The sequence below is a fragment of the Schistocerca serialis genome, chromosome 1 (assembly GCF_023864345.2).
Source record: "Schistocerca serialis cubense isolate TAMUIC-IGC-003099 chromosome 1, iqSchSeri2.2, whole genome shotgun sequence".
In the NCBI taxonomy this organism is placed as follows: domain Eukaryota; kingdom Metazoa; phylum Arthropoda; class Insecta; order Orthoptera; family Acrididae; genus Schistocerca; species Schistocerca serialis.
Genome location: NC_064638.1, coordinates 579,054,387 through 579,070,697, shown reverse-complemented (window position 1 = coordinate 579,070,697; position 16,311 = coordinate 579,054,387). Strand labels below are relative to the sequence as shown.

Sequence of the window (16,311 nt, the reverse complement as noted above, 5' to 3'; positions counted from 1 at the left end):
GGCCTCAAATGAACAGTCCTTCGTAACTGGCCTAGTTATAAAGAATGAATTATAGGCGGAGGTTGAATTTTATCGGATTAGGGGTTTGACTTCATTTCTTTGCCAATTTTACATCACACAACTATCCGACAACCACATTACAAATATCGGGTTATGTCCTGTGCCTTAGGTGTTTGGGGAGGACGTGAGTGACCTTGCACAGTTGTTAAGGTGCGTGGGCTGGATGGTGTTTCTCCATGGGAAGGAGAGTGAAGGTGACCTAACGCAGTTGCCTTAGTATGTAAGATCGTTAACTGGGCCACAACGGGCCATTGATAGCTACTACTTACGAGTTACATCAGTATCTTAATGCCGAAAGTGATGCATCACCCGATTTTTATCTGTCCCAGAACCTGCAGTACTAAACTGTAGTCGGAGATGAATGAGATTCCCCAAAATTCTACTTAAATTGTACAAGGAATTGTCTGTTGAGGGCACGTGACATTTTTTCTTACATGAATGAAGCAAAACTGCTGTACAGAAGACATTTCTGATGAGACATCTAAGTTGTTCAATTGTTATTGTAGTTCTCTGTAATGACAGCAAATGTCGCAGGCCTGTAATATGTGTGTTTTGTTTGAAAAGGCAATAAACAACATCGAATTTATTTTAGGAGTCTGCTGAATGTCATTTACTACCCTCGGTATCTCAACTGACTTTTTTTTATCTACGGTTGAACTTTAAAGATGAATTCCCGTAACATACAATCTTTTGTTGGTTCATTCTGGCATAGGACCCTCCCATTGTGATATCGTCTCATTTCGTGCGCATGCTAGGTGTAAGGCAGCAATGTGTGTGTGTGTGTGTGAATATTGGTTGTCCGTACTCTCCAAACGCGGTCGCGTGAGATGTGTGGCTTTGAATAATTTATTCCGGCAAACTATTCACGCTGCGCCCTCGTGTTACCAAGCACAGCAGTTGTGTGTCTGTGTCTGTCGTTATCGTTGTGGAGCTGCGCTCGTGTGAGACGTGCATGTTCGGAACTAATGGGTTCAGTCAATTTGCACCGCGTTTCTATGGTCTCAAAGTTTCAGTGTGAAGCTGTTGTATTGTGGCATATACGACTTTACTGAAAGTGAGTGTAGTTAAACTGGTTTTAAGCGAATCACAATTTCAGTAATAACTCGTACAATCCAAGATCTGCCGTTAAGTGCTATCAATCGAATTCCTTACTGTCTACTTCCTAATGAGGAACCCCTTGACTTCGAGGTCACAAGTTCAGTCTTTAGTAAGGCCCATTTGAAAGTGTTGTATTAGCAGTTACGACAGGGAAAATATTGTCTGCTAAAGACTCGTCATATGCATCATGAGGGCGATAGGGAACGAGTGGCGGGAAAGTGCAGAGTCAACCTGTTGTGGGATGTATGCATTACTCTTTACAAAATGCACATCGTCGACATTCAAGAAATGTTCGAAACAAACCACTAACTTGCACCAAGAACACCGAATGAACAATGGCACTTCACAGCGATCACAAAGGTTCACACGGTCAAGATCAAAGGCGCACTCCTTGGGAGTTACAAACCACGCAGGAGTTCAGCTAGGTATCCACTCGTAAGGAATGCATGTAGAATCATATTGGTGTAACGGGGTGATGGGAACTCATGGACTGTGATGGCATGCAACCGAAAGAGACACAGTCTGCAGTAGAGCTTATCCAGAAGCTGGCTATACTTTAATGTGCAGCTGCAGACAGTGCGCTAATATGTTTTATAGGCACGGAAAAAACAAACATACGGAAGCTGAATTTGTCCAACGGTTCCAGGAGGTATGAATTGTAATTTCACACACTTTTCAGGAGACATACACTACTGGCCATTAAAATTGCTACACCACGAAGATGACGTGCTACAGACGCGAAATTTAACCGACGGGAAGAAGATGCTATGATATGCAAATAATTAGCTTTTCAGGGCTTTCAGACAAGGTTGGCGCCGGTGGCGACACCTACAACGTGCTGACATGAGGAAAGTTTCCAACCGATTTCTCATACACTAACAGCAGTTGACCGGCGTTGCCTGGTGAAACGTTGTTGTGGTGCCTCGTGTAAGGAGGAGAAATGCGTACCATCACGTTTCCGACTTTGATAAAGGTCGGATGTAGGCCATCGCGATTTCGGTTTATCGTATCGCGACATTGCTGCTCGCGTTGGTCGAGATCCAATGACTGTTAGCAGAATATGGAATCGGTGGGTTCAGGAGCGTAACACGGAACGCCGTGCTGGATCCCAACGGCCTCGTATCACTAGCAGTCGAGATGACAGGCATCTTATCCGCATGGCTGTAACGGATCGTGCAGCCACGTTTCGATCCCTGAGTCAACAGAAATGTCTAGTCAATGGTGGCCGAGTAACTGGCTCCTCACAATACGCCACTCTCTACTATTGATGAACTGTGGTATCGTGTTGAAGCTGCGTGGGCAGCTGTACCTGTACACACCATCCAAGCTCCGTTTGACTCAATGCCCAGGCGTATCAAGGCCGTTATTACGGCCAGAGGTGGTTGTTCTGGGTACTGATTTCTCAGGATCTATGCACCCAAATTGCGTGAAAATGTAATCACATGTCAGTTCTAGTATAATATATTTGTCCAATGAATACCCGTTTGTCATCTGCATTTCTTCTTGGTGTAATAATTTTGATGTCCAGTAGTGTACATATTTAGCCAAAAATACTTTTGTTGACTGATCACATAGGCGTGGGTTGTTTTCTGTAACAGTGAATAAATTAAACCTTTTTTTTTTTACTTTATTGTCATTTTAAAACCTGTACAACAGGCAGGCTGTCAGCAGCATTCTACGCTGCTCTTCAGCCATAGAATACACAATGAGAAAAAAACAGGAAGAATACACGTAAGTTCCAGAACGGAGGGCAATAAAACAGTAGACACATAAAGACAAACATGGAGCCGTTCACACTCGACGATAATCCACACATCAAACTTTTGAAACGACGCACAAACATTGAAGATGGCGATGGCACAGGTGAACGAAGGAGTGCGACGGTGAACACTGACCACTAAACAAGACGGCACACACGAGACACTGAGGGCGATGATCTCCGGCGCGCGAAAGTCCACGTAGCGTGTGCGAGTCTGGGAACCTGCCAAGAAAGGAGGAGGGGGGAGGTGGTGGGAGAGGGAGAGGGTAGAGCAGAGATGCCATGGGAAGAGGAGATAGGAGGAAAGGAGGAAGGGGGAGGGGAAGCCCGGGGGAAAGGGGATGGAGGAAGAGGGATGGGGGGAAAAGGAGAGAGAAGGGAGTGATGGTGCCTAAAGGAAAGGACACCGGAAGTGGGGGAGGGGGGCAGGATCAAAGTGGATAGAAGGGGTAGATGGAGGGGAGGAGGACATCATCAGGGAGGGGGAGCTGGCGGAAGCCACCTTGGGAAAGGGTAAGGAGGGTGGAGAGATGGAGGCCGGGTGGGACGTGGGAATACAGGCGCGGCAGCGGGCAGGGGTGGGAGAGGATGGGCGAGACAAGCGGGTGAAGAGGATCGAGTTTGTGGGAGGTGTACAGGATCCGTATCCTTTCAAGGAAAAGGAGGAGGTGGGGGAACGGAATGAGATCATACAGGATCCACGTGGGGGAGGGAAGACGGATGCGATAGGCGAGGCGGAGAGCATGGCGTTCAAGGATTTGAAGGGATTTATAAAAGGTAGGGGGGACGGAGATCCAGGCCGGATGGGCGTAACAAAGGATAAGGTGGATGAAGGATTTGTAGGTGTGGAGGATGGTGGAGGGGTCCAGACCCCACGAACGGCCGGAAAGGAGCTTGATGAGACGGAGTCGGGAGCGTGCCTTGGCTTGGATTGTCTGGAGATGGGGAGTCCAGGAGATGCGACGGTCAAGGGTGACGCCAAGGTACTTAAAGGTGGGAGTGAGGGCGATAGGACGGCCATAGATGGTAAGATAGAAATCAAGGAGGCGGAAGGAAGGGGTGGTTTTGCCTACAATGATCGCCTGGGTTTTGGAGGGATTGACCTTGAGCAACCACTGGTTGCACCAAGCGGTGAACCGGTCAAGATGGGATTGGAGAAGGTGTTGGGAGCGCTGTAGGGTGGGGGCAATGGCAAGGAAGGCGGTGTCATCGGCAAACTGGAGAAGGTGGACGGGGGGTGACGGCGGCGGCATGTCCGCCGTATACAAAAGGTACAGAAGGGGGGAGAGGACGGAGCCTTGGGGCACACCGGTGGAGGGGAAAAAGGTGTAGGAATCCGTGTTATGGATGGTGATGTAGGAAGGACGGTGGGAGAGAAAGGAGCCGATACCAACGTTTTAAGACCTTTTAATCTAAAATGTATATGTACACTTTATTGGCTGCTGAGTCTATTTATCTGACCTATAACTTCCATTTAATATGCCTTAGTTACCCTTTTTATATGATGTTATGTATGTCCCTTGCTTCTAGCATGAACCTAACTCTGTATACGCGTGTGATTAATTCTATGGTTATAATTATCGCATGCACTGTGTACATTTTGCGATATGCCATGACATTATGCTTCACTGACGAAGGTACTGACGTCTGCTTGTTTGTGTTATAAGCCAGTATTAAGTTTTTTGTAATGCGCTTCTTGTACTTTACATATATGTAGGAGAAAGTGGCACAAAACGACACAGAAGAGCAAAAACGACATAGTGGTTTTCTTTTTTTTTCTTTTTTTTTTTTTAAAGTGGTGGTTATCGGGATCATAGTCCCTGGTTTACTTGATTACTTCCGATGGCTGCACATCTTCCACAAGTCAATAATCGCTGCGGCTTCCATTTGGTGAGGTGAGATCGGAGACACCATTTTAGAAGCAGTGGAAACAAATATTTCTGTTAGAAAACATTTGAAATTATGCAGTATTGATTATCTTTGTGGAAGATTTACCATCAGAGGGAGAGCTTCTAGAGGTAAGTCTTTAAATCTGTAACAATATTTTGATTGTGTGTTTGCTAGGATCCGAAGTTATGACAAAATATTACACTTGTGTTGAGGAGGCATAATGACACAGGACTACGTCGTTTTTGAATTGTTCTATAGTTCAAATTATGCGTTCCCGCGTAAAAGTCGAGCGCCGGCACGACTGGCCGCGGCCCGGTTGAAGACCAGCCCTTCTACGAGCTCTACAGCAGCGACTTAGAAACTGTATTGTTTCACTTGTATCAGGAGTTGTGTACACTGTAGAGATTTTCTGATTTTGTCTGTTACCCGTTGCTCGCGACACACCGTTGTAAATTCTCAACGTTAAGTGTTGTCATTTATCTAACTGTAATAAAAATTCATTTATACGATTTGCTTGAATTGTTGACTAGCGATCCGAGAAAGCAGGTTTCTAGGCACCTTATAGTAGACGAGTGGGCAGGACACAACATTATCGACTGATGAAATGCAGTGTGTCTGCTTATAAAAAGTCTATGACAAATTAAAACTGTAACTAGCAATAGCAAATACTATTTTTTATAACTGAGTTGCAAGATTCTAAGTTTCTGGAAATAATTGCCCATATTTTTTGTTCATTTTACTACTGCACATTGTTAATTACACTTACAGTTCTAATAATTAAGATATAATGTATGTTTATTCTAAAATTTATGCTTACTGTAACAATTTAATAGTAAAAATAAAGGAACACCTCTGCTAAGAGGAAAGGTGTGTCATTTTGTCCCACCGAATAGCCCAAAATGACACATTGACAACATTTCTGAAACTTTGAATTCCTAACACTACTTATTATTTAACATTGAATCCCTTAGACACAAGCTATTCTAGAAACTTCAGTGTAATGTAACATTTATATAATTTTAATTGACTTACATGAGCTGTGAAAGACAATTAACTTCTGATGTGTCAATTTGGGTCACTTTCTCCTATGACCATGTTCTAACCATTTATGTTTTTCTAACTTTTTTACACTTACGATGATGATAGATTAATCTGTAGATATCAGTTAAATTCAATAAAATATTCCAATTGTGCGGCTGACGACTGAATTTTATTTCGAAAAAAGTACGTAGTACAGTTACTGAGAAAATAATAGCTACGAATAAAATCACAAATTTGAAAAGGTTATGCATCATAACAAATACAAAACTGGTTTAGACAAGCGTAAAACTTTCGTTGCAATTTCTGATGCATATTTCGAAAAATTTCGTGAAGTTGAACTCAGTGCTAGCAGTAGAGACTTTTTAGACACTACATCTGAAATTCTACTTTGGTTGACCAGCGGTAGCTACAAATGGGTGGGTGTACAATGTGAGACGTAACAGTCCATTGAAACCCATTTAAAACACGTATTTTTTCGATTCAATTTGAAATAAACAGGAATCACTGATGTAAACAAAAGGCAGTGGTATAGGTAAACCTATATTTACAAAATTGATACAATGATTAAATGTAATTGTACTGAAGTATATAAGTCCTGTAATTGATAGAAATTATAGGATTAACGTAATTAGGTGAAATCTGAAATATATGATCGGGTACATTGGTCAAAGTCATTTCTTTGAAACTGAGATGGATTTGTGTTAAAACAATAACTAAATTAAAGTCTGTGGTATTTAAACGAAAAACCAATTGAAAGAATCAGAATTGATTACAAAACGTAATTAGCGTAAATGTTATAAGTGGCGTGTAAACATAGGTACTTCTTTAGGTATTTTGTCAATAATAAATGAAAGACCTATATTGCCACACACAATCGGTGACTTGGAAACATATATATTGGTAGGAACATTTTCCGATCTATGCAATCTTTTGCATTTAATAAAAATAGTGAAGGTATTGTTCATATTTCATATTTGAATATTTTCACACTTATAAAATGTTAAATGCGTCGAATGTGATAAATGTATTGGCTTTATAAGTGCCAGTGCAACTGTTGCAATTTGTCATTAATGTTAAGACAATAGTTTTAATTGTAATTTTATTAAAAATCCTTTATATCAATAGCGAGGATTGTTCGGATTTATATATAAAGGGGCAGCCATGTTGGCATGACAGGCCAGTGTCATTAATTTCCATGCAAGAAGCATAGGATGACTTCAGGAAGATGAACGTCAGTGTTGTAAGCATTTCAGTACAATTATGAAGTGACAGAATAAAAGTTCTGAAACTTAACATTTTTATTTATTATTCATGGCGTAACAACCAGTTGCAGTTAACAACATGAGCCTGAGGCAGCAGCAGATTTATAGAAAATGGATGAGTACACCCTACAAAATTAGAAGCTTTGTTAAAAAAAATAATTTCACAAATGTTAACAATGAAAACCGCACGTTACATTTATCCTTTAGCTTTCGGTAAAGAAAGAAAGCTTAGAGTCCCGTGAACGACGAGGTCCTCATAAATGTAGCAAAAGTTCAAACGGCACAAGGATAAGGAGGGAAATCTGTCGTGTCGTGCAAAGGAAACCATGGGGCTGCGATAAGTGATTTCGGGGAACTGTGGGAAACATTAATGTAGTTACTGACCGGGTATTCCAACCCTACAACTCTTCCCCACCCCATCTGCCCTCTTCCCCCCACCCCCCACCCCACCCCCACCCCACCCCCACCCCATGCAGAATGCGAGTCACTTAACCACCGCGTACTTAGTCTGGTCATAGTGTTAAGTAGTATTACCACATTCGTTAACTGATAACAAGTTTAGTACTAATGGAGTGAACTACCTTCACTTTTTCATACAGTATATGAAGGAGGTTAAAATTTATTGCTTTGTATCTTTTCCTACAACACAGAAAGGGCACACTGCTAGATCCTCACAACAAGCTCACGAAGCTTGTAATGATATTTGAAAAACTTCAGTACGTGACTTACGGGGGTAGCCGTCCGTGAGCACATGACAAGAAGGTGATTTTCGTGATTTTTTTATCAAGTTAAATAACAAGTAATGATAGATCTGACGATACAGTTTTATTCCTTACAGTTCTGTCTTTGAGAAATCATGTTTGTTTCCACATCGGGCGGCCCCTGTAACCACTACTCCAGGTGGGAGAACCCCTCGCAGCCGGAATACTGGTCATCGGCAGGAGTTCCTGAACAAAATAGTTTTCTGCAAGTCATTTTCAATATATACCATAGATACAATAGTTGAAAAAACAAAATGGTGATGTGTTAAAATCGAGACAAAAGCATGCACTGAAAGTATACTTCCTATGATAGCGCAAAACAGCTATGTACGCGGATAGAGAATTCAATTTACAATGCCGCAATCGAATTCCCATCAAAATCGTATGCACCATTCTCAAGTTATGTTCCCCGCCAATGTGAAAAATACGGTTTCGAGAAATACTGATTTAAAGTTTTGGGTTATATTTTTTGTAGTTGGGTTAAATATACTTCTAGTCAGTGATCCCTGGACCACACAGATCTAAAAGGAGGTCTTCCTCCATCTTCTTCGTGACCATGGTGGCTTCTGTCACCCGCTGCTCTGCTCGCTTCGTCCGCTTTTGTGCAGAAGTTGTAACAGGCTGGCCCGATCACAAGTTCGAACACGTTCATAATTTCCATAATTCCCGTTAGGCCGTTGTTGAAATTACATGTCGACTATCATTTTCCATTGTGAATGGTTTTCGGAGACACTTTTCCATTAAACGGCTTGTAACTAAATAACGGTGTTCGTTGCGAACATGGAATGAACGCTACAATAAAGTAGACGTCCCAGAGAATGATAAGCCAAAAACTTGTTTTTCGAAATCTTTCGTCTTCGGGGTCTCTTGTTTACCGGAAGATCGTTCCTATCAATATGATAGCACTGCTATTACGTTAAGATTCTTATTTGCGTGGCATAAAAATTTCTGAGCCTGAAGTAAATGCTTCTTGAATGAAGGCTTTTTTGCAAAAGGATATAACGACCGTTATTTTCTTTACAGGCTTTCTAATGAAAATCAACGGCAAGAGAACCATGAAGATCGTGAATACACTGAGTCGGCATTTGTCCGAGTTCTGCAAGGCCACTACCCTGCACGGTCTGAAGTATATCACCGAGGAAGGCCGGCACTGGTTTGAAAGGTGAGGACGGCGAACAAACTCACTTGGAATGTCTGCGCCTGCGGTACTATTAAATACCTAACACAACGTTAGTGCAATAACTGTAAAGGGCTGACATCACTAACTCCTGTGTGGTGTGTCCTTCTATTCCGGAAACAGCACGTTATTTCCAAACCTCATTTAAAAAGTATTCTTGGTGAAAATTTTATGTCACTTACCCATTTTAGAAATAAAATTCTTGGTGGAACAACTCGTTGTACACCATGAGCTGCAAACCAGACGCATTTACTTGCAGACCGGTATTCAGGCATACACACCATCCAATGGTATCTGATACAGAGGGTAGACAACAAATGTACGCAATCGATGGCGATATCGGAAGAACACTTTGTATACATTAAAGAATACAAATAAAATTACTTACATATTGTGCATGCCTACATCAAACTAAATGTCTGCCAGGGGTAAAATCTTTACGATGATTATAAATTATGCTATTCTGCAAAACATGGAAACCCTGAGAATATTTAAAATCTAATTGAAAATCTCTACATAATCATCATTAACCATCATGTATCACCATTGTAGCGACCATTATGTCGTAATAAAAAACGGAATGTCTCACCTGTGGAGTACACAGATCGTTGATTATTCATGTTATAAAACTGTAAAACTATAAATGGAAAAGGACCATCTTCACGTAAACACGATGACCAGACAATTTCTTATAAGAGTTGTGTATAAAATACAATATCACTTGTCTCAGACACACTTCTAGGCACTGCTGTCAGTGTAAAAAAATATGGAAATGCTAGTCAGAGCAAAGACGGTCATTATACAGATCTCCCATTACCCCTGAGATCAGCGGACTGCACTCATTACATACAAGATGAACCGAAAGTCCGTTAACTTTTGCAGATTCAATACGTCACGTAATAGTGTAGGTAGACAAGTAAAAATTGACTCATATGCTTCAAATGAAATTGCGTTTTATTGAAGCCAGAAATAAATGCACAAAATGACCAACAGGTGGTGCTTGATAAGATACTAAAACAATAATTAGTAAAAGAATTGATTTTTAGCAAAGACGATGTTCTTTATACAAATGCTTAATAAGTCGGTCGCAATTCATCAGCAATACCTGTAGTCGAGGGACAATTTTGTGAACGGCACTATACGGCATCCCAAATAGCAAAGTGTACAGCTATTAGTCGGAAATGATGTTTATTGAACTCAACCTCTGATATGAATAGTCCAGTAGGAACTATGTACATATAAAAGTGTTTTTAATGTTTTAATTTACATTTACTGCCCTGAAGATGGTCACACAGTAACCGAAATCTAGATATCCAACAAATATCATCTCCGACTGATTGCTGCACCCTTCACTATTTGAAATAAATACAGTTGCTGGGCACAACTATTTGCCTTTGGTGACAAATCTGGTAAGGCTACACAGCTATATCAGAAGGTATGGTGCGAAATTGCCATCCGATGTTATCTTTTAGCATTCCTAATGAGGTCGGACAATCGCAGTAGGCTTGAGACTTCAGGTAAGTCCAGAATTAGTAAACGCACAGATTGAGGCCTGGGAAACTGGGACGCAAAGCACTATGCAAGTGGTGGCTCAACGGGAGTCTGATGGTTGTTTGGTTCAAAATTTTTTATTTTTGTTTTTTGCACATTTTTGCTACGCATATATTTCGGTTTAAATTGATACAAAAATTATTAATTTATGTTGAGTGGTTTCCGTTTTACAAGCGTTTTAGTGAAACCCAGCAACGCACACTTTTCATGAACTCAACCTTCTTTTTACTCGCTAGTGACTACATGCTATAGTATAGCTGCTTGAAAGCTTAGTTGGTAACACTGATGAAATACTGTTGGCAACAGTGATGAAAACAGCTGCCAGTTTACTTTGTTGTTTCCAGTTTTTTGTTTGTGGTGATTGAAAGTGAAGTTTGTTTACGATGTTCGTATTTCAGTATTTAGATCTCAGCAAATAAATTTATACTATGTAAAAACGCCGCGAATACAAAACAAGAAAAGAGGACGTGAGTTCAGTGGGGATAAATGTAAGCAAAAACAGTTTTTGCATTGTGGTGAATCTGAAGTGGAAGTTCATTGTTGAAGGTGAGCCTAGGGCTAGTACTAGTACTGAAGCTGCTTGTGTTTCTAAAAACAAGCTCTTCTTCTAAGAAGCTTACCCGTAACTTGGCTAAATATGAGATATATGGAAAAGAAGAAGGTTGCTATGATTGTTTAGGTAGCCTAGTTAGCCAAATTGCGGTGTGCGCAAAATGTAAAGGATCCCTTACTGTCCCTACTGGAACCAGGCTAGACTTACAAGTACCGATAGTAATAAAGTGCAGTAACTGTTCTTTTGAAGTGTCCACTACTAATTCTCCATGCTTATCAGACTAAACAATCAGAAGAGAATGTTCAGTTAGCCTACGCATTCCGATGTACTGGAAAAGTTAAAGAAGCGGCGAAAACTTTCTTTCGAGATGCTGCAAAAGAGGTCTGTGAAGAGAGGCTGCTGTTGAAGAAAGTGTCGGCGAAAATGATGGTAGGAGAGACTTGACAGCAATATTTGACGGATCGTGGCAACGTAGGGGCCACACTTCACTCAATGGAATTGTAACTGCAATAGCAGGAAACACAGGCAAGGTAATTAATGTTAAAATTATATCCAAGTATTGCAGATGCGAAAATAGAATGACCAACAATCATGATGCTGATTGCCTAGCTAACTACTCTGGAGTAAGTGGTGGAATGGAGCTAAAAGGTGTTGTGTAAATGTTCCAAGAATCGCTGCCGAAATACAATGTGGTACAAGTATTATTTAGGAGACGGGGACAGTGCTTCTTACCCAAAGATTTGTGAGGCCAAACCATATGGTCCCGACTTCTCAATTGAGAAATTGGAATGTTGCGCTCACGTCCAGAAGCGGATGGGTAGTCGCCTCAGGAAATTGAAACAGAAACTTGGGAAAACAAAACTTACCGACGGCAAAACAATCGGGGGTCGTGGCCGCCTTACTGGTGAGGCTATAAATCAAATACAACTATATTATTGCCTAGCTATAAGAAGGAATGCTACAAAAACTCTAACGGACATGAAGGCAGCGGTCTGGGCAAATTTTTTTCATTTGACGGCTACCAACGAAGACACATCTGGACACGGACAAGGTGAGACAAGCTGGTGCAAATTCCGAAAAGCCCAAGAGAAAAATGAGCCTTATGACCACAATGACCACACTCATCTTCCTTTCACTGTCATGGAACAAATAAAACCCCTATTTAGAGACTTGGCCCATCCAGACCTCCTGCATAAGTGCCTACATGGTGGAACGCAAAATCCGTCAGAGTCGTTCAACAATGTTGTATGGTCGCGGCTACCAAAAGCAACTTTCATTTTGATGACTACATTTCAGTTGGGAGTGTAAGAAGCTATTACAAGTTTCAATGAAGGAAATTTAGCAAAGTGTAAAATTTTGAGTCATCTAGGCATATCTCCAGGCAAGAACTGTGTCAAGTTTTAGGAAAAGGACGACGAACTTCGGATTAAAAAAGCGGACAAAGCTGTCACAGAAATTGAGAAAAAGTGTCGCCAGGCCACACAGCAAGCAAGAAGAAAGATCGAGGAACAGTTTGAAGAACTAGAAGATCCAAATAGACCTTCCTATGAAGTTGGAATGTACCAAAGTAAGAATAAAATCATTGTAACTCTTCAGGCTTTCCCGGCGAGATCTTGACATGTGGAATAATCGGGTCTACTGCCGGACGTTTGTGTCGCTCTGGCACAATATTTCGGCCACGTAGCTCGTTGCCTTCTTCAGGTAGCACCTGAAGAAGACAACGAGTTACGTGGCCAAAATATTGTGCCAGAGCGACACAAACATCCGGCAGTAGACCCGATTATTTCACATGTCAATAAAATCATTGTTTAATAGTCTTATCTTTATTTGCGTTTCCCCGACAACTATGTTTTTCAATGGTTAGGAACAATTTTCTTGGCTACTATTAATGTTATCAACATGATTTTTTCATTGTTCCTTATTTGTTAGTTGTTGATTTAAAGTGAGGAAATATGAATATCTTTTAAAGAACTATGGTACAAATTTAATTTAAGTAAGAAATTGCAGTTTTATAGCTACTTTAAAAAATATTTTTTTTAAAATAAGTTTTTATTATTTTTAAGGCTTATCAGTTTAAAATGAAGATAAAGATATAAGGAACACAACAAAAAAATCATGATAATATATCAATTGTTTAGAGAGAAAAATGTTCCTAAAGTCATACAATTTAACATGGCCGAGATAGAACCACCCGACTCCCCTCAACACGCAATCCTCATCAAACCTTGTGCACGAGAGATCTTTCACACGTTTAGCAATATGGTGTAAAGCAGCATCCTGCATGAAAGTCGCACCTTCCAGCAGGTGTTTATCAGCCAGTAGTCGAGGGACAATGTTGTAAACAGCACTATACGGCCTCTCAAATTGCAAAGGGTACAGCTATTAGTCGGAAATGATGTTTATTGAACTCAACCTCTAACATGAATAGTCCAGTTGGAACTATGCGATTTTGTAACATATCGGCGTACCTACAGCTCATTTAGTACGCAATTCTCATGTTGCGTGACTGACTTGTTGGTGTTCACCACCATCTGTCAGCCAGTTTTTGCACATATGCCAATCAGGCAGAATCGCCGTGAGCGTTGAGAAAATCACCCCATCAACGCACCATGTTGAAGATACCCCTATGATAGAACGCCGTGCCCTACTACGAAGTCTCGTTCGACAAGAATCGTCGACCTTTCAAGGTCATTTTTAAGGGATCGAAGATGTGATAATCGCATCGGGATGGAACAGGTCTATAGAGTGTCAGACACTTGATTTGACCTGTAATGGATGAGGTTGGCCGTCCAGATCGACCATGTTTCTGTCGAATCACGACCAGCACGAAACTCGCACCATTCCACAGCGGTGGTTTTTGACAGTTATTTTGCCTCATACACTTCCCTCATTCTCCGAAGGATGTCTACCACTATTTGTCCTTCGGCAGCCAAGAAAAAGAGTACAGAACGTTGCTCTTGTTTGGACGATTTGATAATGACGTCATCGTAGCTGACTTTCCCGTATTTACCGCAAGCACGTCGGGAAGACACGGATGTCACACCAGTTCCTTCCCTAATGGTGGTGCTTATATACCCGCATAGGAGTCGCGCTGCGTTACATACAGGGTGTTACAAAAAGGCACGGCCAAACTTCCAGGAAACATTCCTCACACACAAAGAAAGAAAATATGTTATGTGGACATGTGTCCGGAAACGCTTACTTTCCATTTAGAGCTCATTTTATTACTTCTCTTCAAATCACATTAATCATGGAATGGAAACACACAGCAACAGAACGTACCAGCGTGACTTCAAACACTTTGTTACAGGAAATGTTCAAAATGTCCTCCGTTAGCGAGGATACGTGCATCCACCCTCTATCGCATGGAATCCCTGATGCGCTGATGCAGCCCTGGAGAATGGCGTATTGTATCACAGCTGTCCACAATACGAGCACGAAGAGTCTCTACATTTGGTACTGGGGTTGCGTAGACAAGAGCTTTCAAATGCCCCCATAAATGAAAGTCAAGAGGGTTGAGGTCAGGAGAGCGCGGAGGCCATGGAATTGGTCCGCCTCTACCAATCCATCGGTCACCGAAACTGTTGTTGAGAAGCGTACGAACACTTCGACTGAAATGTGCATGAACCACATGTTGTGTCGTACTTGTAAAGGCACATGTTCTAGCAGCACAGGTAAGGTATCCCGTATGAAATAGTGATAACGTGCTCCATTGAGCGTAGGTGGAAGAACATGGGGCCCAATCAAGACATCACCAACAATGCCTGCCCACACGTTCACAGAAAATCTGTGTTGATGACGTGATTGCACAATTGCGTGCGGATTCTCGTCAGCCCACACATGGTGATTGTGAAACTTTACAATTTGATCACGTTGGAATGAAGCCTCATCCGTGAAGAGAACATTTGCACTGAAATGAGGATTGACACATTGTTGGATGAACCATTTGCAGAAGTGTACCCGTGGAGGCCAATCAGCTGCTGATAGTGCCTGCACACGCTGTACATGGTACGGAAACAAATGGTTCTCCCGTAGCACTCTCCATACAGTGACGTGGTCAACGTTACCTTGTACAGCAGCAACTTCTCTGACGCTGACATTAGGGTTATCGTCAACTGCACGAAGAATTGCCTCGTCCATTGCAGGTATCCTCGTCGTTCTAGGTCTTCCCCAGTCGCGAATCATAGGCTGAAATGTTCCGTGCTGCCTAAGACGCCGATCAATTGCTTCGAACGTCTTCCTGTCGGGACACCTTCGATCTGCAAATCTGTCTCGATACAAACGTACCGCGCCATGGCTATTGCCCCGTGCTAATCCATACATCAAATGAGCATCTGCCAACTCCGCATTTGTAAACATTGCGCTGACTGCAAAACCACGTTCGTGATGAACACTAACCTGTTGATGCTACGTACTGATGTGCTAGATGCTAGTACTGTAGAGCAATGAGTCGCATGTCAACACAAGCACCGAAGTCAACATTACCTTCCTTCAATTGGGCCAACTGGCGGTAAATCGAGGAAGTACAGTACATACTGACGAAACTAAAATGAGCTCTAACATGGAAATTAAGCGTTTACGGACACATGTCCACATAACATCTTTTCTTTATTTGTGTGTGAGGAATGTTTCCTGAAAATTTGGCCGTACCTTTTTGTAACACCCTGTATACTCTGCAGTAATGCCCTCAAACTTTCTGATCGCACCTTATACTTTCCATTGTCTTTTTACTGTATGTGCTCCTTTCAGATGCTAATTAAGGTTTAAATTATTCCATCTAAATAAATCTTCCCCATCAGGCCTTACTGTATCCACAATTTATCATTTTTAATTAATTTATTCATCTGATTAAAATAATTGTTTGGCCATTTTCTCAATGAGCGCTATTCTGAAAGAAATATCAATTTCTACTCACATATGTTCGGTATTGTGAAATCTGTGATTTAGTTTTGAAAAAGTAAACGCTGAAAAATTTGGATGTGGTTAAGTAATTGAAGGTATAGGGAGGAGAAACGATAGGAAAGAGAAGGGAAAGAACTAATGATGTCAACTGCACTGGAACCTTGTGGTGACGAGGGAAAATGAGTGCCAGACCGAGATTTGAACCTGGCATTCCCTGCTTACTGGGCAGCTGCGTTACCCACTGCGCCATCCACACA

At 41.6% G+C, this 16,311-nt stretch overlaps 1 protein-coding gene across 1 annotated transcript in view; it reads left to right on the top strand.

Annotated features, from left to right (window-relative positions):
• Positions 1–8,926: 8,926 nt before the first annotated feature.
• The window catches only part of LOC126416680 (sodium channel protein Nach-like), a 126,200-nt gene continuing 118,815 nt past the window's right edge, over positions 8,927–16,311 (top strand). Inside the window, exon 1 of the mRNA XM_050084520.1 lies at positions 8,927–9,033. Coding sequence (XP_049940477.1) covers positions 8,927–9,033 — 107 coding nt within the window. The remainder of the gene's footprint in view (positions 9,034–16,311) is intronic.